Source organism: Phaethon aethereus (assembly GCF_964289735.1).
Source record: "Phaethon aethereus genome assembly, chromosome: 4".
NCBI classification, from domain to species: domain Eukaryota; kingdom Metazoa; phylum Chordata; class Aves; order Phaethontiformes; family Phaethontidae; genus Phaethon; species Phaethon aethereus.
Window position 1 is genome coordinate 23,325,207 of NC_138578.1, and position 27,649 is coordinate 23,352,855.

At 42.4% G+C, this 27,649-nt stretch overlaps 1 protein-coding gene across 13 annotated transcripts in view; it reads left to right on the forward strand.

The window, feature by feature from the left end:
* The window catches only part of ADGRL3 (adhesion G protein-coupled receptor L3), a gene marked incomplete at its 3' end in the record, with an annotated part of 334,909 nt that overhangs the window by 162,818 nt on the left and 144,442 nt on the right, over positions 1-27,649 (forward strand). For all 13 annotated transcript variants that reach the window (XM_081999397.1, XM_081999403.1, XM_081999404.1 and 10 more), the window contains one exon: positions 25,488-25,568. In XM_081999397.1, the coding sequence (XP_081855523.1) occupies positions 25,488-25,568 (81 nt within the window). The remainder of the gene's footprint in view (positions 1-25,487; positions 25,569-27,649) is intronic.

Below are 27,649 nucleotides of genomic sequence, written 5' to 3' on the forward strand. Positions count from 1 at the left end.
TGAAAAGCTGAGGCGGCTGTTCCTGGCAGCAAGTATGGGATATACTGCTGAAGATAGCGGGGTGATTGCATAGGGAAAAAAGCTTTACCTCTCTGTGAAAGATAGCAGCTTTTCCTCTTCTGCAGTGAGCTCTTCGACTTGAGGAATCAGCCTGGAGTTGTGATTAATTGTAATTTCATTAAGTTCAAGACCACCGGGCTTGTCACGCTGACATCCACCACAGCTTATCAGTCTGATGCAAATGCTTTGCACCAAACCCAGCTAAGAGTGTGCCAGCCCTTTGGGTCTGAGCTGTTTGCCAGAGGCAGGGAGCGAGAGGTGACACGTAACAAATGTCTGAGGCCGCCTTTTGCAGGAGGAAGGGACTGCATCATGTACTAGAGACAGCTTTTGAGCGTTGGATTTTTACACATGGTTTTTAGTGATGAATGCATCGTTTATCCTTTGGCCAGCAGATTTTGCTGGATTGTGTGCAGTGATGGGGGTCTGCACAGGACTGGGGGTTTAGTCCGACAAGAGACTCCAGGATGTTTCATTTCTGAGCTGTTGCCTCTGCCAGCTCTTCTCCTTCCACCACAAAACAGGATTATAATCTTCCAGGCTTCTTCTCAGGGCATTACCCTCTCATCTTAGATTATATTATTGCACCTGATTTCCCCAAGGCTGGCCCTGTGTGCTGCAAAGACCTTCTGCTCCCTGCAGCGCTGCTCTGGCCTGGCTGGAGAGCCACTAGTCTGGCTTGGGATGAGGGGTCTTGGATGCTTTCTTCATGTACTAGCTTGGTTTTTTGCCTCTGTGTTTTTAAAATGAGCAGCCTTTATTCCTGCTCCCCACTGAAAATACCTCCACCATGGCAGCTCATGAGTCTGGATCGCTCTCCTCACTCGTCTGCCACTGATTGTGTTTGTTCTGGAAATGACTACTGTAATATTTTTAGCAGCACTTATTAAGACTCGTCTCCTGAAGTCTAGTTCAATGTTGCTAATTAACGTCTTCGATACCGCCAGCACTCTGCAATGCTGCCATGCCAGATTTTCTTTCTTTTTTTTAACCAATAAAGCCAAGAAGCAGATGTGGATGCCCTGCTATATTCTGCTTTAGTGTCAAAGCAAGCAGAAGGACACACTGGATGCTGGCCTTGATACTCAGGTTAAAGGGGAGTAAAAAGCTGTTTAGGATTAAGCTACAAAATTACTGAGCCTTTACAGCAAGGCTTTACAGATCTTTCCCTTGACTTCAGGAAGTTGTGGTGATGCCCTTAGCATCTCCCATTCTTCAGGTGTGGCAGCAAGTCAACTTTCCAGACACATAAGTTATAACTAGGCTGATAAAAAGTACCCAAGGTATACATGAGGAATAGAATGGTCAACCTTATCCTCGGAAATCCAGCTGAACTCTCACGGTAGCATTGGATTTAATGGGTTGCTTATAGAAAGGGAATTTAGGTTGAACGTACAAAAACAATCTTGGTAGCTTGTTTGAAGATCTACATGTTCTGGGAGAAATGAGACCAGCTGCAAAGGGCTGTGAAATGCTAGTTGGCGATTCTGTCAACAACCTGACAAGGGAAGATAGGTAGAGCCCAGAAAAAAGAGGTAATAGGCACTTTAAAGCACACCTTCTCAAACTGCATTTTGGCGTTAGTAACTATGTTAAATCAAGAGCGTTGGGTTGTGAAAAAAACAAGAATAAAACAGTGTCCATTTTTGGGGGGTGAGTCTGCCAAGTGTGCATGAGTAAAGGTTGATATAATGAAAAAGTTTCTGGGACAAAATCCCAAAGTTCCTGGAGAGTTTCAGCTCAGCCATTATTCAGACAAATCCTCTGAAGTTGGTGGGAGTTTGGACTAGGGGTTTCAGGAGTGAGTCCACAGTGAATTCTGTTTTCCCTGGAAGGAATTGAATTTTGTCTGTGAGAGGCTTTTTGACCTCCTGATTTTTGTGTAAAGCATCCAAAGAGGATATATAAATATAAGTTGCAAGCTGGAACAAACAGTGAATATCTATATGAATTTAAGCCACAATATCTGCCCTACATTTTTATCTTGGAAAGACTTTTTTTTAAGGGTGTACTCATGGTTGGGGGGCAAAGCAGATGATGAAGGCTTAGGTGAAAGAGATGTGTCCATTAAAACAATGTAGTGATTGATTGTTTGCTGTAATAGGATTTTTTCACTGTAATAGGATTTTTCCTTGATTAAAATGTGCTGAGAAGAAACAGGATTTAAGGAAAATTTCACTGAAATACAGAATTCGGTTTAAAAGACTGACTGAATAAGCAAACTGGGTGTTTCATGTTATGTAGTACCTCAGTTCTGTGTTCTCACAAAGTATCAGCTGCTTGAGACTCAAAAGGGAGCACGAGAAAGACTCAAAGAAACATCAGAGCTGAAAACTACAGAAGTTATACACTGGCCACAACAGAAGATGGGAAAATCAACTGCCTTTATACCAGTCTGAGCTGGCTTACTGAGGTGCTATTCATGCTTCCCTCAAATAGCTGGAATAAATTAACACAGCCACTGGAGAGATGAGGCATTAGGCAGCTCTGCAATTCTTTTTCATCTGTCGGTGTTTAGGACAGAGACGGGGGAAGGGCCATCTGTGTGCTGCAGGCAGAGAGGAAAAGTAAAGCCAGCATCAAGTATAGATAATGCCAGCAGAGAAGTCCTTAGTCCATTCGTAGGGTCTTTCCAACATACTATGTAAAGAAGAGCTTTTGTGAGCCCTCGCGTATTGGCCTCAAATTCAGTTGCCCCTCTGACTGTGTGAAATTAATGTGTCTATCCAAGGCATGTGCGAAAGATGCTGTGGCTCACTAAGGTCAATCAGCCTGAATTCATGTGATGTTTTGCGCTCTGGTGCTGCTGAATTAAGCAAATGACTGGTAATGTCAATGTGAACACTGAGGCTCCAGGAGGTGGGAAATACTGAGGGACAGCTGCATGGAGAAGAAAAAGAGGGGATTTTTTTTTTTTTTTTTTGAGGGAGAGGTAATAAAATATATTTGCTTGACAGGAGCATATGTATACAATGGAGGAACTAACAGCAATGAATATTTTTGGCCTTCTCCACACAAGTGCTTGCTTTTCTCACTGGACAGTGATTGCCAAGTATTTTCTTGGTGCAATATTGAGTGTGTTGCAAATTATTCACAAGAAATACCCTTGGAGTGACTGGAACAGATTTTATTGATAGAAGTGTTGTGCTTTCCACCACGGCAAGTATCAGGATGAGTGAGGAATGCCAGCAGCCAAAAATCAAGCCAAGGTGGAAAGTGCTCTGGAATTTTTCTGGTCGATTTGTATAGCTTAAGGTGCAGATTCATCCAATGTTGTGTTGGGAGAAGTGCCTCTCTGCCTGGTGCCTTGCTTGCAAACACAAGCTCTCTTTATGGATAAACAAAGCCTCCTCATGAGCTTGGTGTGAAGTAAATGAAGCTTTTGGGTAGCCTAAAACTGCATAGTCAGAACATGGTGTGTTGTGTAAGGCTGCTGTAATGTGCTCTTTTCATATAAATGAGTTTAAATTCACTCTGGTATGAAGAGTAGAACAGAGAATTAAATTAGATTAATAGATTTTTTTAAGACCAGAAGGGACCATTAGCTCATTTAGTCTGACCTCTGTAATGCATTCGATTGGATTTCATCCGCTCCTCTTGTTCTGAGCCTAATGACTTGACTTTAACTAAAGTATACCTTCCAGAAAGGCACCCAGACAATCAGTGCATCACTTCATGAAGTGCTTTTCTTAGGTGGATGTTCTCTTCCAGTGTTAAAGAGGTAAAATAATAATTGCATTATAAATGTTTTGGTTGTACTGCACGGTCAGCAAGTCCTTTTTGCATCATACGTAAAAAGTCAAAAATGTGCTTCTTGAGTTGCAGTCTTTGCACCTTGTTCAGACGGTGCTCAGGAGGTTGCCTTCTGTGGGAGTTACTGGTAGGTCTGAGTTTGTTTTTTTTTTAAAGATGTTAGAATCTTGTTACATGGAGTGGGAAATTCCTGAATAGACCAAGAAAGCAAATAATTCACTAGCAATGAGAAGATAGCTTTCTGGGCACTAAAACCAAGAAAGTCTTCTACTTTAAGATGTGCACTTTATGCTGAGCATCACTAAATGCGTCTGTAAACTCTGCTTTTTAATTAGAAGAAATTACCAGTCTGCAGAGTTTTCATAGTGCTCTCTGAATGCCACTTCCTTTTTTATTTGAACCAGAGTGGTAGGGTGTGACATTTAAACCTTGGAGTTTGTCATCAGGTTCTAATTTTCTCATTGATGAGAACATCTGTCCATTGGAAAGGGAAAAAACTTGTTCCGGCAGTGTTTCCATAAGGTATTGGGAGATTTAATTCTAAATGAGTTTTCTGACTGTCGGTTTGGGTTTTTTTGCCTTTTGTTTCCCATCCTGTTTTTTAAAGGAGCCTGTATTTACACTGGGTAAAAAAAGATGATGATGCAAGGAAGTGAACTGTAGAGGATACAAAAAGCACTTTGGTAAATAACTATTAATTGTATTAGGAATGTTGTTACACCAGGTTTTTCATGTCAAAACGTATGGGCAAATTCTGATGGAAAGAGGCTGTCATTTTCTTAATATGCAAACATAAATTGGCTGCACTAAAAAATTTCTTAATTCAAATTGAAATACAATGTGTCAGAATGTATTTTTTCCTTCTGACACCATGTTTTGTGATATTTTGGATAAACTTCACCTTCAGGCATTTCTTAATGGTTATTGACCACCTGAGAGAGGCTTTCAAGGCTGTGGCTTCATTAGATTAAGCACTGTGAGAGTAGACGTGTTCCCCTCTCTTTCTCACTTTTTCATCGAAGAGAAGAAACCTTAAAATGGATATGTATTAAGGAAGGCTAGGGAAGTCCTCTCTTCCCTTTACAGTGTAATTTGTGACCACAGTGATTATGTGCATGTTTGGGAGTCATCACCCCAATATAGCTGACAGTTTATGCATCAGCTGTAGCCAAAGAAAAAAGATTCAAATTAGCCAAAATGACTCCAAAATGTCTTTGGGGCTAGCTGGTATAGGGTAGTGCCAATGGGAGTTTTGCGCTGCTGATTTCCCTGCAACCTGATTTGCACATCGAAGGTGGTAAGCATCGCCTTGCTGAACCATGGCCTTTACGTGTTTCATTACATTTCCCCCTTATGATGACTTCTCGGTTGGGGCGGAATGATGTGAAAAGTTTCTTTGTACAGTTAGTTGACATTTATCAGTGATGAATGTCTTTGCTTTAGTGAGTAGATCCAAAGCTGTAAAAGCTGGTCCTTTCCAGTTAAAGGTTTTGTTACAGTGACCTTACTATCCTCTTCCTACTCTGATTTGAAAGCTGATTTTATCTGCAAAAGGAATAATGATTAAAAATATAGCATGCAGAGGCGTTATGGGATGTTATCTACTAACGTGTAGCCCAGGGCTGGCCAAGAATGCCCACACACCTCTGTGGGTGCATCTTGCCACAGAGGTTGCCTGTTAGCTATTGTGCGTGGTGTAAAAAAATGTCTGAGGCTGTTGATATCAAACAGGGAGCCAGGGAAAACATGAGGCTTGTGACTGGCTGCAGGTGAGGTCTTCAAACAGTAGTAGTTTGAAGATGGACCTAGCAAAGGGCCAGGGACTCCAGGAGAAGAGGCTCTGTGTATCACAGAGCTGCCAATAATAGTAATGTATCTCCAGTAAGCCCTTGATTCATCTTCTCTGCCCCTTTCCAGGTATTTTTTTGTAAAGCCAAACACTTTTCTGATGGCCATGTATAAGGAGAGATGACATCAAGGGGAGAGGAATGCTTAGGCAGCCTTTCTTTCCACTTGGAAACCACAGAAAACAAACCAATATTTTTCATGAAATAAGAAAAAAGGAGAGGTTGTCAAGTTTTATGAAATCCCTTAACAAGCATGGCAGAGGCTCTGGCCTATCACTAAAAGTGGCACTTCCCATAGCCAGCATGACTCATTGAAGAGACATCTTTGAGCCTTTTAGATAAAGTATTTATTTGTTTGTTTGTTTAGAAACCTGTAAGAAAGTCCTTTGGATGCTTCCATACGGAATATTGATGTTTTCTTGTCAGTATCTTTATAAACTTCAGTCATTGTTGATTCTAGAGATCTGTTTTACCTATATTGGGCTTGTCACTTTTCTACTACAAGAGATGGATCATTGTTTGTTTTTTTTTTTATTATTGCATATTTAATAATAAAACTGAGTGATGTTCTATTCCCAGACACGTCTCCAAGGAATGCAACTGTTTCTTATTATAAAGGGGGGGGAAAAAGTAATTAAATCTTAATTATTTTTCCCTTTTGCTCAAATATCTTCACACAGTGCAAATTAAATAAAATTATTTAACCATGACAAGCACTTCTGCCAATTAATCCCTGAGAAGTGAAGCTGGAAAATGTATGCCACATGCATGCAGGCAGTCACACACAGATGCCTGGAAAAAAGAAACCCAAAGGAGTCTAAGACAAGCATGAGTTAACCAGCCCAATGGAGCCATGAATGGGAGTTTAAGTGATGGTGACGTCTGTCCGCAAGCTGATCTGAGCTCTTTGCAGCTTCCCATCTGATAATCTGAAGAATCTTTTTTTCCTTCTGGCTTAATAGCTAAAGATTAATTGAAGTTCAAGAACTCAGTATTTCTAGTAGCCTTTATACTGAAATTTAAGATGGGTAATTTAACTTTGAATTGATTTTTTTTTCTTCAATTTGAGCTTTTAGTATGTGCATATTTTTTATCTCTGCTGCGCCTGGGTTTCCTGAATTACAGGCAAGATTACCTAGAGATATTCATTAGACGAATGTGTTTATTAACAACATAAAGATTGTTGTACTGAATGCCTGAAAACTGGATCCAGTTATTAGAAAAGAAAATCTTTCAGGCAATTTCAAAGCATTAAAGAAAAAATTAATCTTTTCTATCTGGATTTTTATATATCTGCTTTCATTATCTATTGAAAAATACTGGTGCTTTTTGTATGGGAAGTGCTTCAAAGTCAAAGTTAGCCTCGTTTCTGAATTTCAGCAGATTAAAAACCCTACTTGAAGTCAATGGCCATGTCCCAGGGAAGTGACTCTACCCAAAAGACCTCGTCTGACTTCTATAGGGAGGTTCTCATGGGCAGGCATCTGAAGGGCCCATGTGATGGTTGTTGGCTTGGTAAGTCCCATACCTGCATCTCTGAGATGTTTGTTTAGGGCTATTTGGTATTCAGACTTCATCTTTTAGCAGATTAAATCAAACACTGAGCATAGAGCCGTCTGAAGCTACTGCTGGAGGAAGTACTATCGACAGTAAGCCGTGTACATTTTAGAGAGAGATATATATGTGTGCATGTGTGTATATATAGATAGATATTTGCACATTGATTAGATATATTTGAAAAAGTAGGATTTGCAAGCTGGCTCAGTTGCCAAGGTGATTTAACTAAGTATACATTTATTCTCATGGAAGATGGGAATGTACTCAGTAGCTTTACAGACAGAAGAGGGTTTTTTTTCTCCTTGGATGAAGCTGTCCCAAGCAATGCACATATTCTGATAGACACAAGCATTTGGTAGACTTCCTTATCTCTACTCAGACATCAAGATGTTATGCAGACCTAATTAATTTGATTCTGCACATCACTCCAAATACAATATAGGGAATTGATACATTTCTATGTCTTTACCTATTTTCTCTCCCATATGATCCTCTAGGCAAGACTAGTTGGGCCTTGGCAGAATAGTGAAGGTCCTTGGCTCTGTTGGACAACATCAGATGGCCAATACTAAGCTTAACAGGAAAGGAAAAAGGCCTAAACCAAACCAAAGTGGGGCAACAAGACTGTGAGGGAATGGGCAGGTGTCCTGAATTAGGCAATTTTCCTGTGGTTTGCAGTGAAACAAAGACTTGGTCCTAACTTGACACAGTTAGACTGCCTTGATTTGTTAGACAGAGGTTTCCAATCTCTGATGTTCCCAAGTACAATCACTGCTTTGAAGAGGAGACAGCATCAGCCTGATGGGAATTCAGAGGCAGATTTTCACAGGCAGGAGAGAAGTCATCCAGGTCGCAAATGGGGGCAGTTAGGACACCACAGCTTTCAGCCTCCTCCTCTATTAAGGCTGAAGGTTTTTTATAGCACCCTGAGGCTTAGATGTAGAAAACCGTATGTTTACACTACAGCACACCAAAGAACTGTCAATAGAATGATTTTTTGTTGTTGTTGTTGGAAAATGTCCCATTGACATAAAATGAAAATATTTGTTGAGAACTTGTCCTTGTTTGGCGGGAAAGTATCAAAACAAGCCATTTGAATGCTGCTGTTGTCATCAGTAATGTTAAATTGTTGTTATATTATTGTTTTATTTTTATGTTTAACATGGAACATTATAGTATTACCCAAGGAAAAAAAAATAGTTTATGGAAATTAAAGATTTGGTGACTCTTGAGTCAATGTTGTTTGAAAGTCACAGCCCTTTAGAAATTTCAGCTTTTTGTTCCAGGTCGTAATAAAAATAGATCCTCGCACATCACAATTTCTTTCAGAGGGCTAGTTTTTCTGACCAGAACTGGCCTGGAATCATGTTATGGCCCCGCAGCCCTGCCAGAGCAATGTAAAGCTGTTGATTGTTGATTTGAGCCCTGTACCCTGAACTCACTGCATTTTTAGACCAAGCAGAGAAACTGTGGTTTAGCTACCTAAAGGCATTCTAACAGGGAATAATCCCTTTCCCGAGTCCTGTCTTGCTGGCCCTATACTAATTTTGTGGCTGTTTTGTACTCCGCCCTTTTCCGTAGCTCATAACTTTTCCTCTGCAAGTGGCAAATGTTTCTCAGTAGTCCTTGCTGAACAGACCAGGGAGAGTCTTCAGTTTGCTGGTCACTGGGTAGGAAGATCAGTCATGCATCCTGCATTTTGGTTTGAGGAAAAAGGAGCAAGCATCCCAAGTGAATTACTGGGTGATTTATTATTTGCAATTCTGGGATTGAATCATTTATCTTCATAAATCTTGTGTTAGGATAGGTATTGTAACTATGCCCAGTGGTGATATATTTGCCTATATAAAAATCAACACCTTAGCTGTGTATAGGGAGCAAACCTTCATGTTCTACCCTAGATGCCTTTGATATCCAAGGTTATCTAGGATTGCTCAGTGTTTAATTACATGCTAAGATGAAGCTGTGTATTTCATCTGTATTGCTAGATGCTGAAGGCTGAGATTCAGCTTCAGGCTTGCATGGAGGGATTGGCATTTAGCAGGGGGTGCATCGTGTGCCAGATTTTGTGATGGCTGGGTGCATCACACTAACAACAAACCAGCAAGGGGAGCGGAGACATGCACGATGTGGTTGAAAATGTCAAATGCCAAGAGTAGAGGCATGACAGAGAGGTGGCCAGCAGAGCTAACTGTGAATATGGCCTTTTTTATGAGGCCATCATTTGTTGCAGAGCCAAGCACAGATTACTTTGGTTAAAAATTAGCCTTGGTGCCTTTCCAGGGTATCTCTCTGAATGAGAGGCAGGGATGGATCCAGGCCCTGCATCTTCCTGAGTAGAGCTGAATTTTTTGCTGTATTTCCTGCTTTCCTATGAGCACAGGCTTGCTTTTCCAGTTGATGTCATGGGGCCTTCCTCCAGCTGCAGTCTCTCCTGAATGCATGGATGCTCCCTGTTTTCTAGCTAAGTCATAGTTTGCATCCTCAGATGGTCGTGGTATTTTGTCATTTCATTGCACCTCACAGTAAGCTTATCACCTGTTCTTTTTTGTCCATGTTAGTGCTGTATTGATAGTATTTTAAATTGAATTCTGGACCTTTGTTCTGAAACTGGGAGATGTGGACCAGACCAAAAAGGGTTTGCTGATATCAAAGCGTGTCTACACAATCACTGTCTGACAGCAGCCTATCCTTTGTTTATACATACTGACCAGTTCTGATGTTTCCAGTGCATTAATTTGTCTATGACAATTTTCTTGGATAAAATTTGGGCAGTAGGACTGCTGACCTCAAATGATCTTGGAGACCTCCTACTCAGTAGGAGGTCATTATAGATGAGATTGATGGAGTTTTGGTAGATGATTGTCACCTTGGAGAGATTACGATAAATTGCTAAATTCTCCTTTGCCCATTGAAAATGTAAGAAGTATCGGTTCTCCGAATTGTATTATTTTATTTCAGAAAAGCATCTGAATGGGCCAAACTTCATAAACAGAGTTGAGGACCCTTACGAGCTTCTGGTGCTCAGAGGGTAACACCAGGTATCTGCTCATCTTCCCATCCCTTCCTTTTTGCCCAGCTGCCCCTAGTAAAGAAGCCTACCGACAACTGAGGGAGGAGGCTGACACAGATGAGGATTGTTGCTGGTGGCCTGTCACTGTGTTGCGAATCCCTGTTTTGTATTAGATCACTGTACAGTGTCAATTTTTGCCTCTCTTGCACAATGGCTTCTTCCCAGCTGAATGCAGTTCATTACCACCTATATTGCTGGTCCTGTCCCAGGCTGGAGAGGGCTGGATCTGTAGCTCGTATGGAAAGGTGGAACCCTGTTGAAGGCAGTGAAGTTGCAGCCATTTGCACCACCTAAAGATTTGGCTATTTGTCTTGGAACTGGCTTATCATCTCTGCAACCCCAGGGCATGTTGCTCCTTGCTTGCTTAATTGCCAGTTTAATCAAAACCTGATGTGCTGTTTCAAATATGATTTCTCCCTCTGAACAACTCAAGCTGTCACAGCGTTTCTGTGCACGTGTCTGGTGTACACCATGAATAGCTAAAATGTATGGCTCCAATTCGTGGTGCCGTGAATCTGAGCAGACTTGAGCTGCGCAGGCACTGGCTGTTTAACAATGTTCCCGTCCCCAACTTACCATTAACCTCCTTGCGGGAGGTTAGCCCCAGGAGAGCTGGTAGGACAGAGCACATGAGTGCTCATCTGCTCCAGTGCAAAGTCCAGCAGCTTTGTTACCAGACCACTTAAGGGTTGTCAACTCTAGTGACTGTGTAGCTGAGCTCAGTGATAGTTTTTCCAGAGCCTCAGCCTCTGTGATCACAGGATTTTCAGTTCTGTTTAAAAGCACAAGTCATCTTGCATTTCTGTGTGGAAAGAGAAGCTTTAAATCATAGTTCCTGTAGACTTTGAGGCACACCAAGGAAAAGCCAAATCCATAATATTTATTATTTCTTGTGGGTATTATTTGCTTTTGGCTTAAAAGTCACAGGATGTAACGTCAGAATTTGGGGGTGTCGCTCCTGATTTGTATGCACTTGAAATTAACAATGAAATGTCTTCCCAGCACCAGCTTTTAAGCAATGTCATTTCAAGCACCTGACAAACTGAAGCTTTTTCACAGGTGGGGTTTTTTCTGGTTGTCCTGGGAGCTCTGGGCTTGTTCCAGTCATTTGTAACCTTTGTAATCAGCTTGACTGAGATGCCTGGGGAAAACCCAATTTCCTGCTCATCTAGCTTGTAAAGCAGAAAGTGTAGGTATCTGCCTTCAATCCACAGCACAGATATTTTGTTAACCTCCACTTTTTCTTGCAATTGCTCCCTTTTTTTTGGTTCCACCCCTTAATAAAATCCTCTAGTGGTTTTTAAACCTCTGCTTATCCTGAGCAGAAAGCTGCCTTTGTGTCAACTAACAGGCAGTTTGTAATCTGGTCTCTCATCTGTATGAAACTAATTGGAGATTTTTGGCTGGCTTCTTGCAAAGGAAAAGCTTTTAGAGGACTGTCTCCCTGAACATAGTGATACAGGATTGTATGCCAGGGTCTCTGACCCACTGTGAAGGTGAGTAAGTCTTGTCCTTTTCATAGATGCATCGGGATTTATATCTTCTTTTTTTTAGGGACTTTCCCCCCACACTATTTACTGTCCCTCTTTGCCTCTGTTTGATTTGCCTGGAAATAACAACAGCATGGTTCCTTAAATCCGGTAACTTGAGAAGGAAACCCCATCTCTAATTAAGTCATCCCTGGAGGGAAGAACAACGAAAGCTTGAACTCCTGCACAAAGAAGTCACCTGTGCAAAGGAGCTTAAACTCACTTTGAAATGGTAGACTGGCACAGAGAACAGCACAGCCACCTCCCTCAGTGGTTCTCCCCTCCATCTGCAGGGGCTGTAGGAAGGAGGTGGACTTTTGGCTGAGGCTTGTCCAGGGTTCAGCTGCTTTGCTTAAGGGCTGATGGCTGGTTTTAGAAAGGTGAGTTGATGCTTCTCTGAAAGTGTCACTGCCACGGTGAGGTCACAACTACTTCCACACTGGAATTCTTTTTATTGTCAATCTCTTTTTTTTTTCTTTAAGCAGATTGTGCTGCTCCAAGAATCCCTCTGCAGCAAGTGGGCTCATTTGTAATACAGGTTGCTGAAAGTGAAATACTATCTTCTATCAGAATCTTGTGTACACGCAGTTCTTGCTGTAGTGGTCACTGAGGCATTCAACCAATGTTACTTCAGTTGAAACTATCATATCAATCAGAGCTGGAATGGCTGATATTATTAAGACTGTGTATTCAATCCCAAGCAGCCAACCCAGAAATCCCAATTCCCTTTGAGTGGCACTGAAGCCACTAAATGCTATTAGATATAACTATAAACAAGAAGGATTAAACAAAGTTGCTTTGTCTTTTCCCTGATCCAGGGAAGACAAGCCCATTCTGGGCTCCTCAGCAATGAGGTAGTCATTACCATTGCTCAGTGTGAAGCTAATTCTTTAAAAGTTGTGAATCCCACATTGTTCAAATACCTAGTCAGAAATACTGGCTTTTTCTTCTTCCTTGATCGGGTCGCAAGAGGGTGACGGCAGAATTGAAGCTTGAGTTTGTCAGTTCTTCGATCAAAAGATCATTTAAGAAACCCAAATGTAATGTTAAGGGTTAGCCTGTTAGAGGAAGTTTAGCTTGAGATGGTGGTAAGGGCTAGCATATATGAATATGTACATCTGTACATTCATTAAAGCAACTAAGGGGTTGTAGCTCTAAAGGGAAAACAGTATTTCTCCTGGATGTTGGGTGATTGTGTTTCAGAGGTGATGGAATATATGAGTAAGGACAATTTGAATATTGTCTGTTGCAAAGGAGAATATTCAGAACTAAAGCTGCCTATTAATTTCGTAGCAGCATATATCACTGCAAAGAGCAGGAGCATGAGGCAGAAGGAGCTGAAAGAGTTTGCAACTGGGCTGAAACACACCACCTTTTGGGTGTAGTTTTCAGACCACGTGGTCTCATTTTCAGTCATGCAGTACATCTTCTGTAATCTTTTTTGGAGCCAGCCAGACACATGAGAAATGGTGTAGTGTAACATGCCTCTTCCCCCTGAATGTATGCAGCTAGATCAAAGGGATTGGGAAGTTTGGCGGTGCCTCAGGACCCTTGCCCCAGCACTGGCAAGATAGAACAGTGCCCTTGCAGACCTGTCTGCTGCCCTTGCAAAGGATGGATATCCAGCATGACTCATACAGTGCAAAGGAGGCTCAGGCAAGAATTAATATATATTATTCAAGAAGAACCAATCAGGATCTTATTGTTCTAGGCACTGTGCACACTTATAATCAAAACTGTCATCTAAAGGCCTACAGTAACATTGTGGGAACTAAGATAAGAATAATCCAGAGACACGCTTGAAGGGCCTTAAAGAATTTAGGTTCTGAGTACAGAATATCTGATACTAAAAAATGCTATTTGACCTTGTATGAAACATCTGGTCTGTAGAATGAAGTTTAATGCATGGACCTATGTTCTGCACACAGTTATTTTGGAGTCAGTGGATTTACGCAGTTTCTGACCTGTTGAAAACTTCTCAGTCCCTGCCCATTTAGAAAGAAATAAGTGTAGGATGGCAGCATGAAGGGAACTGATGGTGAAACCTCCTGTGTCGTTCCTGGCTTTGTGAAGCAATGAAAAGGGACACGGTGAAGTTTATAAAGTCCATAGTTGACTTCACCAACGCTAAAACTGGTAAGCTACAGACTTTAGATCTCTCTGAATCTATAAATCAGCAATTCTGCTGCATGGGTCTTTAAAAAAAAAAAAAAAAAAAATTGGCCACACTGAGCATGGTTTCCCCCAGCTGAGTTTACAGCAGGTAGGTAAAGAGGAAAAATAAACAAACCAGAATGTTTTGACACTTAGCTAGAAAAACTGTGGAGGAAGACCCGACCACCAAGACAGCAGTCGTCGAGTTGTAAAGCTATGTTACACACAAAGGTGAAAAGAGTGCAAAAACAATGCAGCCCCAAATTGTCTTTGCAAGGCACTTTTGGGATGCTTAGTGCTACTTCACCTTATAGGACTGGGGATTTCTGGAGTTCCCAATCAAGGCAATATAAAGAGATGCTCTTTGACTGTGACAGGAGCATGCTTAATCTTTGCTATAAAGTGGGTAAGAGCATTCCCAGGATCTGACCATCAAAAATTGTATTCAAAATTGTCACTGATGCGGAAAGGTTACAGATATATTCACAGCTAGGGACAAGTTTTAAAAATGCTTATATTTTGTTTTCTTTGGGCTGAGGAAGGGGGACATGATTCCTAATGATTATTGAAAAAAATCCCAGTACGGCTTTCTTTGGATAGCTGATCCAGCAGCTTGCCTGTTATTGGCATTGGAGATAAACTCAGGCCTGAAAGCTCTCCTTCCTATGCTGTTAGTCTGCACCCGAAACTTACTGACTCTGCCCTCACTGGCAGTCAGAAAGTCCATATGCAGTTGCTATACATGACTTAGGGAAACTGTTGTATTCAGATCCTCTATCCATGTGAAACAGGGAGATGGAAGAGTCTTTTGAGATCTTCCTTTTCTTCTCACAGGTTTCTTCATCGTGCTAGGTTAATGATGAACAGTGCAGCAAAAGTAGGTGATCTCCCCTCTTTTCCCCCTTCTCTGAGATTGAACTGAAAATGTGGATTCTTTAGGAGGCTTTTGATTGAGAGAGAAAACATGAAAACAGAGAGGAAGTCTGTCAGAGTTGGATCAATTTGCCCAAACAGCTCAGTTTTTCAGCTGACAGCATTTTAACACTCAGAGGGGAGTTGTCAAAATCTCTCTACAGGCAGCCATGTCCTTCATGCTAAGACATACCTTATATTATCTAAAAAGAAAGAAAGAAAGAAGTAAAGGAAAAAAAAAAAGAAGATGAGGTGGCTTAGATTACTGTTCTTTTAGGTCATGGAGAAAATACCCACCCTTGTTTCATTTCTTCATCAAATAACATAGTGTTAATCATAGTGTTAATCTTGTTTACTGCTCGATCACTTTCTTTGGGATGGAGTCTCTCCCCGCTTGCAAGGACTCTGCACTGTAGCTGAAGCTTGTCAGCAAGCTGGAAGCAGAGCCAGGCAGACTGTACTGCCTGTCTCAAGGCTCCCGTTGCAGATCAAAAGAAGTGATTAATGAAGTTAGGGTGCACTGACCCGCTTGGAAAACAAATTACTCATCTCTTTGCACTTCCTTAATGAGAGCAGTTGATAAAAATACTTGTAATAAAGAAGACTGCTTTAATGCTTTATTGTCTGGCAGTCCTTTCTGGGCTGCAATTGCAGTGAGGAATAGTCACAGAAACCCATGGGAAGATAGGAGTTAAGGTTTGTGTGGTATGTGGTTGTGTGGCTATGGAAGATGGAGTTCATTAAGCTGGACAAGAGGATACATGTTGGGAGCCGGAGAAGCAGGCCTGTTCACTGAAATTGTTTCTTGGAGGCTTGCAATTGTGAGTTCCTAGAGAGACTTGTCTGACGTAGAAGGTGAGTGGAGGTGAGGTCTCACCTGTTTGGGAGGTGGCTGAGGAGAAAGAGGGAGGATCGCAGCAGAGGTATAGGCAGTACCAGGGAGGTGCAACGTGGGGATGGAGACCATTCTGTGAATGCAGAGACATACAGGCTGGAAAATAAAGGCAGAATTGGAGGGGACATCTGCTGTAGGCTGTCACAAATGGACGAAAGCGAGAGTGACAAATTCTTGGACAACATCTCACAATATTTGAAGCCACAACACACCTCAATTACCTTCTACGGATCTACCTGTCTGCTTTGGATGTGTCTCCTACCACATAATCCAGCATCTCAGCTGATTTCTCTGACAACCGCCCCAGATGCTTTGCCACTGAAATTTAAGCTCAACATGGCAAGAGGTACTGCCTGATTTCTTCTTTTCCGCCACTGCTCCCCTTTCTGCATGAACAAGAGCGGCACAAGTGACAGAAAGACAGGGCTGTGTCCTGCCTGCAAGGAGTGAGCGTGCTGTAAAGCATTTGGCTTTCATTAAAACCCTTGACCTGGACTTGTGAGACGGAGCTCTCTAAATTATGCTGGCAGGTGGATTAAAAGCTGTCAGAAAGGTGGTGAAGAAAGGATGCAATTGGTGGGAGTCCCCCTGGGGCAAGGAGAGAGTCTGGTGTGGGGATGAAGGAGATGTCCAGATACAATGCCACTGCTGTTCCCAGGTGCAGTTTTATGTTACAGTTAAACTGATAGCTGTCCCCATTCCACCCCAGACTCTTTTATTCTTGCCCTTTTCTTTGCATCAGATCTGGCACGGCTGCCACAGCGGCTGAATTGCTTCTCCTCTTTGGGCCAGTGGAAAACCAGTAATTATTGTTTTCGGTGGGTCGTTTTCCATCAGATCAGCTCTAGCTCACTCTGTGCTTTCATTAATTGCCAGATCTGCTGCAAGGGAGGGGATGGAAATGCCTGGCCATGTTCCAGGGGCGGGAAGACCACTGCAAAATAGGTTAGCTATAACACGAAGCTGCACCCTTGGTTAAGAGTGCCCAGCTAAGAGAGATGGGGGAGACAAGAAATGTGAGTGATAATGAGAGCACAGCAGCAAAGGACAGGCCCTGAAGGAGCACAGGCTGGGGGAAAAGAGCAAGCAACAGGACAAAAATAAGGCAGAAACATCTCAGGCAGGGAGGGTACAGGATTCCTCCCCTGCCGAGAAGAGGAAAACAAAGATGAAATCTTTTGATGGTGAGATCTGCTGCTCAGTGTCTGGGAGGGAGTGGTAGGCAGACCCGAGGAGGTATTTTTCAAAAGATACCTCTTTTTGAAAGGAGGTATCTTCCAAAAGGAGCAATTTTGCCTCTGCAGGAGATGGACTGGATGGCTTTGGCTAAATTCTCCCCCAAAAAGCTCTTCCTAACTTCTCCATCCCAAGTCTTTTCAGCCTCATCTGAGGCAGAACAAGCTGGGCTTGACCCACTACAGCAGTTGGAAACGTCCTGTTTGACTTTTGGGACAAGACCAAAGTAAGAACAGCAGGAGCTGGCACAGCACTCTTCATATCAGATTAAATCTTTGAGAGGTGGCCAAGAAAATCTCCTTGGGCTTTGCTGTATTCACCGTTGCTAAACCCACTCTAGATGGTTTGTGGTTACCAATATTCGTCTGTCCCAGGCCTCTGAGGACTGCATTCCTCCAAATCCCTCTGTCTCATCTGCACCAAAATCCCTCTCCTTCACCCCCTTGTTTTCCAGTGCAGGTATTTCATAGCACAGTGAGCGCATCTGGGAGGGGAAGACTAATACGATGTGTTGTGTTTCTTTAGCCTGCTGGGCAAGCTTTTGGGGAGCAAAGCTCAAAAAACATGTAGCCCTGCAGGTCAGCTCCCTGCCTTGGGCACTGGGGAAAGCCAGGCCTGGGTACAGCCTTCCTCCATGTGCTGCTGTGTGGGTCAAAGGTAGGAGGTCTTTAACGTTGTTTAATTATAATGGCACGTGTGCAATATTTCCGGGGGTTTTTTTCTTCCTCCTCTTCTTCCTCCCCAGCCCTTATACCAGGCTCTCATACCACAGAGTAAATTCTGGGATGTGCATTGGAGTATGCAGAGCATTGCTGGAGCCAAGGTGCTGCTAAATCAAATGTTTTAAGTCCTTAATGGAGGGGTGAGGTTCATCTAAACACAAAACACAAATTACAATGTTTGCACAGCAAAATGAGGAATCTCAGTGTGACTTGAAGAAGCTTCTTCACCTCTGACTTCAGCTGGGACATCAGTTTCTGAGTCCTAAATGCTCCTTTGAAAAAATGCAGTTGCCACGACTGAAAAGCCTTCTATTACTTCAGCTGCTGAAGTACTCAGGCGGTTTTTAACCCATTCCTTAGGCATTATTTTTGTCCTTATTTTTGCCTGTAGTTCAAACCTAGCCTAAACCCTCCCAGGTAATGGCTGTTACATGAGGGACAGTTTGGTCATCGAAAAAGGCCGTTTTGATTTCCTTCCTCTTACGGTTAAGGACGCTGTTTGTTGTGACAGATTCAAAGCAGTAGTACATCCTCGGAATAGAGTAGTCCATTTTATCACACTTTCTGCTCACACAAGCACACTGCCAGGCACTGCTTTTGCATTTGCATTTACTCTAGAACACAAAATGCGTGTGTGACAAGGACTTAGCCAAACGTCTCCCCAGCTCAACCCTTTCCTTGCATCCTTTATCAAGCTTTCTTCCTTGACTCCAAGGTTTTCTTCACATTTGGAAGCCCCTGGTGGCTGAGCCTGCAGGTTGCTTTGAGTTGGTACTGGGGAACTCGGCTGCAGCTTGGGACAGAGAGGTAAGAACCCACCCCTTGCTTCTCATCTGCAAATTAGTTCTTTGTGAGTTTTCCTGTTGTCCCCTCTCTTTGGAAGGCAGAGAAACAAAATGCACATATCAGAGCAGGTTTTTAGGAAAAAAAAACCCACAGTCCTACAGTCGGACTTTAAATTATACCTGTAAGATAAGATGCATGAGAACACAGTATTGGCATTTGAAAGTCTGTTATTATATACATTTTATGACAGCTTCAGAAGCAATGTATAGCTAAACAACATATAGACTTGCAATATGATAACTTTGCTCCTGCCAAGAACAGTATTGGAGAAGAAACATTGGCTTGTTAGGCTGGCTTTGCATAGGAGCCCTCTCCTCGGCATGGATGGTAGGCTCTCTGTCAATGCCCATTGAAGCTGCCGCTTTCAGTAACCTCCATTTCAGAAGGCAGCCATGACCAGGAGCCAGCAGTCCCTCCACGCACAGCCACACTTGCAGGTACCCTGTTTTTCCTGCTGCAGTTGCTTTAAGCTTGCGATGGTTCCCAGTATGAAATACAAGAGGCAAAATGGCAAGAGAGCAGAGATAATGTAGTCGGAGAGCGCCCTTTGGAAAAGAGAGTTTTCTTGTCTTCGGAGGCATCGCGGGAAGGACAGGGAAATAACCCTGGGAGGGAGAGAAGAAGAGGGAGCAGATGAGTTACTGCTACCCTAAGGAGTTAAAAGGGTTATGAAAGATGAGAGGGAGATGTACAGATGAAAGAGACATACTCCATAAAAGTCCATGAATAAATGAAGCAGTGGACAGAATCAGTGCTAACTCTGACATGTCTGAGGTAGGGAATGGCTTTATAAAAGCTTTATTTAAAAGGAAAGCTTTTAATGCAAAATGGAGAAGGGTGGGCAGTTGGGAAATGATGTTTTGTAAAGATAGTCATTGATGAAAGGCAGAAAAAAAGGCTTCTGGGAGAAGTCTGAATATATGCTGAGTAATAGGTCTGAATGAAATTTGTTTAATGGCATGTCAGAAGAGTTTGTTAGCAAACCTACCAGCTTTTTGACTTCGCTTTCCACACGTCTTTATATATGCCTACATACTATGGAGTTCAAAAAGACTTATGAGTGGAGAAAAAAAGACGAGAAAAAAATGTACGGATTTTGGAAATTAAAAAGGATGAGAGTGATGATCCTGGAAATTGCAATCCAACAAAGTGGAATGTAGTCTTCAGTTAGGTAATAAATTAGACTTTTAAAAAAACCCTGTTAACAGTTAGGGGATTACAGAAATGTGGCTGAAAAGTAATGTTGTTTTTTACAGATCAGATCATCACAGACAAACTGGACTGCTTTTAAAAATGGAATTTTTCATTTACATGGAAAAAAGGCCACAGCATGCAAAGTACATTTAATCTGTAAATATATTAGTAAAATTGTTGGTATGTTTTCCAAGACTTTTCCTTATCTTTAGCATACCTAGTGTGTGCCCATCCTGTTGTGTTTTTTTTTTTTTTTTTTTAAATTAGGTGAAGAACTGAAATCAAAGTCTCAGGAATCGATGTGTGATTTCATGGTTATTAACTTAACTCATTAGTGATCCAAGCGAATGGGCAAACAGAATGAGGAATTAAGTCCATGGAGGTGGCTGCGCTGGGAGGTGCTGACAACAAAGGGCGTAGGAGAGGCAGTGCATAGAAGCACCGGGTCATCAGAGTTATCAGGACAAAATTACATGAAATCCTCTGCAGGAAATGCTAGCTAGGCTGTCTGAGAAGGATCTTGAGAACTGGTGAGCCTGTGGAAGACAAAAACATACCAAAAGAAGATGGAAGATGGGTGTAAAACTGAGCAAGAGATGCAGTCTGACATGGCAGCAAAAAAATGTGTTTCAGTGATTGCCTCTGGATGAGGACAGTAAAGAAAGGGGACTCTCACCCCATGAGACAAATAATTTGAAGTATGTTTGATTAAAAAAAATATCTCCTGGTGACTTCTCATTGCTGCTGCTGGAGCTGGGTCAGGCATGGGGAAGAACTGCAAATCAGGTGCACAACTGTCCATGCCCACTGCAGTACCGTGGGCACTGAGCAAAGGAGCAGTAGGCAAAAGTGAGGACCAGCCATTCTGGTGATTTTAGTTATCTTCATGGCATTGCCAGCACTGGCAGTTTAGGGGGCAAGTCATCAGATGTTTAGGATGTGTCTCATCAGATCTTGTAAAAAGGCTTATTTTTAGTCTGGTGAATGTTAGTGTTTGCTTTTGGGGGAATCTTCCAGTTGTATGTTTTCTGTTCAGGCTTTCTCTGTAACAGTGAACAGTAGAATCTCAGGGAGGAAATGAGCAAGGGCTGGGCAGAAAGGTTTCCCATGTGCATACAGGACAGCAGGAGTTGTGCTCTAGAAAAATCAAACATCATGGGCACTGGAAACTCATCATAGGGTCAGGAGGGAGGTCTGCCCTGTTAGATGCTACGAACAGTGGGTATGTTTCCAAAAATGATCAGGGGGAAGTGTTTTTAACAGGTAAACAGATGAGACTGCTTTGTTGCTACTTTCCTTGGTTAGTCCATGCATTCACAGATTTTTTTTCTGTAGTTTTATATCATGGCACCTGTAGATGACTAAATCACTTAAGGGCAGATTTTTGAAGATGCATGGATGTTTATTTTCTGTCTGTGAGCATCCAGAACACCTTAAATACAAAAATTTTTTCAAAAATCCCTTAGGCCAAGCTATTATGTTTCCTTCAGTCCTCACAAAACATCATCTTTGTTCTTCTAAGTTATTGGCTTTTTAAAATGTGTTGCATCTCTCATATGTCAGGCCTGAAAATAATGGCCAGCCAGGCACATTTCTAATCCGCAAGCATCTCCCCCATTTCCTATACCCAAGTAAGACTGTGTCACCAGGTAAACTTTCAAGGTCATATCTATATTTCGCTCCCCAATTACTGCTACCACACATGCTTCTTTTCCCATTGCCACAGCACGTGCATATGCTCTGGCTACTATGGATGCTGTATGTCTGTCCTCATTGAGAGAGGCATTGTGAGCAAGAGACAGGGAGTTTGTGGCTGCCCATGTCACATTTGCTGTTTGCCCTGTCTCACCTGAGATGGTTTTGACATTTATGCAGTGTTGGCCAGATGTGAATCCTTGTGTTATAATTAAAACATAGGAGACAAGAACTGACCCTCAGTTGTCTTCCAGCATTAGCCCTTGCTGCCCATTGCTGCTTCTTCCTGTCTCCTGCCACTCATGGGTAGCCATGCCATCGGCCATGTCGGTAGCCAGACCTTGCTAGCAAGAGGAATAAAGGGAATGGAGCCCAACCTTAGTGATTAGATACAAAATTGGCAAATGCATCGCACGTTACTTTGATGATTATGTTTGATTGCTGTTTACTTTTTTACCTAGGAGCTGGCTGCAGAAACACCAGATGGTTATAGTCAGGGTGGGATTTGGAGAAGGCTGTGCAAGCTGTTACAATACAAGGCATGCTCAAATTTCCATCAGTGACAGAGACATCTTGACCTTTGGTATTTTGTCAGAAGCTGTGAGGTAGTTTTTTTTTTTCTTTTTTTTTTTAAATAACTAAAAAGAGGTGTAGTTATTTTTGGAGTGTCCAGCAAAATTCAGGAAAGACCTGACACCAGCCATTTCCTCTCCTATAGGCACGGGTAGCAGGTCAATATTGGTTAGCGTATGGGCAGCTCTTCAGGTCGAAGAGTGGTCGATGGAATAGGCTTGTGGGTTAATAGATGTGCAGGTAGAAATGAAAGCCTGACAGCTGGAGAGACGGTCACGCAGGCAAGGGAGGCCATGTCCCACCTGCCAGTGCTGCACTATTGTAAACTCAGACCCAACATGCAGAAACAACAGCTGAAGGACCAGGCAATTTGGACAGGGAGGTGTTGAGTGTTTCTGCCATCTCTTTTTTCACTAAGTGTTTTTCTGCAGTAGCTGGAACTGGAGAGGGGGAGATCAGAGTTACTCATTCCTAGAGCTGGGGCTTGAAGTAAGCATCTGAAACTGCAAAACTCTCACAAAAGGGTCTGGGAGTTGGTGTCACTTGGCAAAACTTGTCCTGTCAGTCTTTGCAACTGACTTGAGCTGCACCAATGGTATCAGCCTCAAAATCTTGCATAGGTACATTGAGTAAAATTGTGCTTTTTAGAGGAGTCAGTGGCAAAACTTGTAATACTGTTAAAGCCAGAAGGACCACTGGTCTGATCCTCTAGTTTGGCCTCCTGACTCAGACTTTTCTCCGTGTGCTTGTGTACCAGTCCCATTGCTAGGGCTTGCTTCCGACACCCCCGCTTGCCCCCCTTCCCTCAACACTCTCAATTATCACCATTGCCAATAATAGTAAAACCAAAGAAAAAATGTGATTCTGTTGATTAACAAGAAAGTTTACAAGGTATCTTGATCCTGAATGTGTAATTGGGACCACAGCTAGCAGGGGAGAACCTTTGTTCCTTGTATGGGAAGACTCTGATGAGTCTGAAGAGCAGCTAAGCTGGCATTCATGCCCAGAAAATGAAGCACAACAATTGTTTGCATTGCTTTTTTACAGAGAGAATATTAAAACCCAAATCTTGATTTATTAGCACTGTGAGAAGTGTACAGTCTAACAGAAGTCAAGTTTGATATTTTTTGGGAAGTAATGTGTTTCGCATCAGCAGCAAATAGATAAAAGCTTTCTGCAACTTGTTTCATTTATCACAAGGGAGCATTTGATTCTACTCCTTCCTCCATATTAGGTAAAAGCTTTTGTAAAACATTCATAAACTTCCATAATTATTACTTAAATGTAATGAATATCTAAACAAACTCACAGATGTTTTATAGTCTTTTATATACTGTGCATGTATCTTCTTTATTCCAGCCTAGCCCTTTAAGCCTGCAGAATCATTCTGGTTTTGTATTTGGGATCGCTTGGTCCCAAGAAGACCAGGTCATAAAAAAAAAACCCAAAACCCTCAAAACCAGGTGCTAACAATGTGCCCTTAGGGCAAAAAAAAAAGCCTCCAGGGCTGCATTAGGCAGAGCATTGCCCGCAGGTCAAGGGAGGTGATCCTGCCTCTCTGCTCAGCACTGGTGAGACATATGTGGGTGTTGGGTCCAGTGCTGGGCTACCCAGTACGAGAGAGACAGGGACTAACTGGAGCCAGTCCAGCAAAGGGCCACAATGATGATTAAGGGATTGAAGCGTGTCTATGTGAGGAGAAGCTGAGGGAGCTGGGACTGTCCAGCCTGGACCAGGTGTGGTCCAGAGGATCTTACTGATGTGTATAAGTACCTGATGGGGGGGAATAAAGAAGATGGAGCCTGGCTCTTCCAAGAGATATCCAGTGACAGGACGAGAGGCAGAAATTGAAATACAGGAAATTACATTTAAGTGTAAGAAAAAGCTTTCTTTTTTCCTGTGAGAGTGGCCAAGCACTAGTACAAGTTGCCCAGAGAGGTTGTAGGTTCTGCATCCTTGGAGATACTAAAAATCAGACTGGACACTTGCCATGGGCTCTAGTTGCCTTTGGGCTGGACTAGGTGATTTCCAGAGCTCCCTGCCAACCTCAGCTATTTTCCATTTCAGCGGTATCTTTGATGCAGCAAATGGGGAACCTGTCCTATGGTTATAAGGGCACTGATCCTGCACATTTGGAATGTAGCTTGGAGTGAGAGCAGTTTCTGCTGCAGAACTAAGCAGCTATTAAATGATGACTTATGCTCACTAATGACATCAAATGGAATTTTAACATGTAAACGAGAAGGGGAAAGCAGGGTAACTCGTTATTAGCTATGAGTTTGCCTGAAGCAGGTTTCCCGTGTTAAAGCACTTAAAAGCAAATATAAAATTTATGATGTGTCAGTAGATTTTAAACCTGAATAATGTCCAGTTGTTGTAATGGCTAGTAATGCAAATTATCTGAGTCAACCTCGGTGTAAAGTGATAAATATATCCTGCCCATTCAGATACACTTTTTTCCCCCCCTTTTCCATTAATATTTTATCCCCGTGAAGAGATGTTTTCAACTTATTATGTGCACCAGCATACTGCGCTCACGGCATTCCTGGATGTCATTACAAAGAAGCCTGAAGACTATACCGCTGTTCTGCTGCTTGTGACACTAGCTTGGAAATTGCTTGGAGCAACAACAGCAAGTGTCAACAGGGAGCCGTATTAATTATTTGGAATGTGTCTCATAAGAGGAATCAACTGCTTTTATTGCAGTACGAATATTACTTGAAACAGGAAGGTTACTCTAACTGTTATCGTAATCTATGTGTCATTAACTTTCCATGTTTAGAAAAAGAGACTAACAAAGCTGTAAATTGTTACAGTAAATAGATGAATTATAACAACATGATTTTATTATAAGTAGAAGTTTCTCGATATAGTTACCTCCAAGCAACTGGAGAAAGATTGAGTCTTTAGCAACTGGGGAGCTGCATGGAAATGTTGGAAACCAAAAAGCTTCCACCCAGGTGAAAGCAATGCCAAGCTCTGCAAACTGGTATCTGCATCTTCTGCAGGTGGGAAAAATAGATGCAGTTGTAATTCATACCATGCTTCCTTCAAAATTTTCTGTGACACAGAAATGCTTGCTTCCATCTTAGAGTGAAAGTAACAGATTGAATGGGCTTGTGTGAAATCGGTTGTCTTCTGTGGCATATGGCCTTTTAAGAGAACGTCATGCAAAATGTATGTGGTAGTGGTAAAGCAGGTATAACTGAAGTTCAGCATAGTACCCATGTCTGCATGGAAAAAGCAAGCGAAACGGGAGTGTTTTCAACTTTTCATCAGGTGTCTCCGCAAAATGGAAGTTCATTGTGAATAACACACAACAGAACAAAATACTTGCAAACCCGTTTTGAATCCAGTGCCATAAAAATGCTATATGTTTAATTATAGCCCTGATACATCTCTGTAGGAAACTCTGGAACTAAAACACTTATTTGTCCACAGGGCAGGCTCACCATGGGCAAGTTTCGTACATTGCCCCACCGATCCACCTCGATTCGGATCTGGAAAGGTCACCATCCAAGGGTGAGTCAGTAACACAGTCTCCATGCACGTACATTGTGAACCAGCCGTAGGCATGAGTGCGAATCATTCATTTGTTCGTAAAGCCTCCATGGTAAAGTTACCACCCTCCATCCAAGGCCACTCTTGGGAGCAAATTAATTCCTGCAAGAGAGCTGTATGAGATGACTGTGTCCCATGTGCCTCATTACGTAGCTTTGAACCTACCATCTTGTTCATGAGCTATTTTGCTCTTCCCACTAGTTTACTTCTGGAGGGACATGTATACCTTAGACCTTAGGTCCTGCACTCTGCCTTCCTCCTTTCCTTCCTAATGGCAGCACACAGGCACAGGGGGCTGCTGGCAGGATGCAAAAAGGCAGATTTCAGCTGCCCCGCAGGTGAGTAAAGGTACAGAATTGGTCATGTGATGGTTCAAGCCTGAATTTAATCTGCATTGCATTGATCAAAGTTTTTTCTAGAGTCGGTGAGGAGACACGTTCACTCTAGACGACAACTCAAATTTTAGATGAGCTGATTGCCCTTAGGAGCAATGCTAGTAGCTGATACGTATGGAGTGAGTCCAGAATAGCCCTGCTAAGATAGGTGCCTCTCTTGAATGGTGCAAATAAAGTGATATGAATGTGACCTGTTGATTTCTCTGCCCCATTTGGAGGATCATCCCCTGGCTGTGTTGTGAATAATGCCCAGTGTTTCCCCCTGTGGCCTGGGGGAAATGGGCTTGGCCCCAGAGCAAGCATGTGTGCTGGTGCAGACTTCTTATGCCTCCCTTTGCTCCTTTTAATTAGGTCATCAGTATTCAGATAGGATGTAAAAATGACCAGCTTGTCCTTCTTGGAATGGATAACAGCAAAGCTAAAATCAAACAGGTATATTGAGGGATTTCTTGGTTGGCTCCAGAAATGTGTATGAACATCAATCACAGGGAATGCTGAGATAGAAGAGAAGGGGAGGAAGAGGACAGCCCAAGTGTGTTAGTAGGGAGATGCACTATAGCTTAGGTTTGGGGTTTTTCCATGCTAGTAGTGTTCTCCAAAGGGTGCTACAGTAGCAGAAAGGGTAGGGGATTGTCCTTTGTGGTGACTGTTGCCATTCTTCCCCAACACTGTAAGGCTGCGAGTATGTGTTTGTGTGTGCATGTGTTTCTCTTAAGTGCTCAAGATTGAAAAATGCAATGTGTTAATGCAAGATTAATCTGGATAGGCACACTGTCATTGTGTAATATGAAGAAAGCTGTCTTCTAAATCTCACTTCGTTATCCATCCCTATATATTCTGGGAGACAGAAAAACCTTAGTGTCAGTGAATTGCAGTTGCAACTGTAAACCCTGCTCCTCCAAATGGCTGAAGGACTTTGTGCATTCAATGAAAGCATACTGTTAATGCTCTTGGTGTGAAAGGCTCCCTTAGTTTTGAGTGAGCTTTTCCACCAGCATCCATGTGGCTAGATTGTAACTTGATCGAGTAAACATTTGCTGTGTTTTTTCCCTTTGTAAGTGTGAATGTGTGTTTTCTTAGTTGATGCAGTAACAAAAGCTAAGGAATTGACTCTTCCTGCATAGAAGCACTATTATTCAGCACTATTGTTCCTTGGTGGCTCCTCTTGCATCTCTGCAAGGTAGAACCATGTGCTGCATGGTGGAGTGTGGGTGTGAGCATGCTGCATTCGCATTTCTCCAAATGTGGTCTTGTCATGAGTCGGCCTGGTCATGTACAATCTCCTGGCAGTCCACAACCTCCATTCAGCTTTGAGTGAACTATCCTGAGATTTGACACATGCATTTGAGATCATCACCTTCTTCTAAGCCACTTGGAAACCTCCAGTTCTGTGGTAAAATTTACTACCTTGTTTTTTAGCAGAGCACTCCAATAAGGCAAAGACAGTTATGACTTCCAGGACCTTCTTGCCCAAGTCTGTCTTTGATGTTGGATGTGATGATTCAGAGCTTATATAGAACAGGTCAATGTAAATCCTTGCCACGGGGTCTGAAGCAGCCTATGGAATACTCAAGGATGCTGGACAGCAGCAGCCAAAGAGGTTGTGCCTTGCTTTCTAAAGAAAGCTCTAAAAGAGCTGAAGACTAA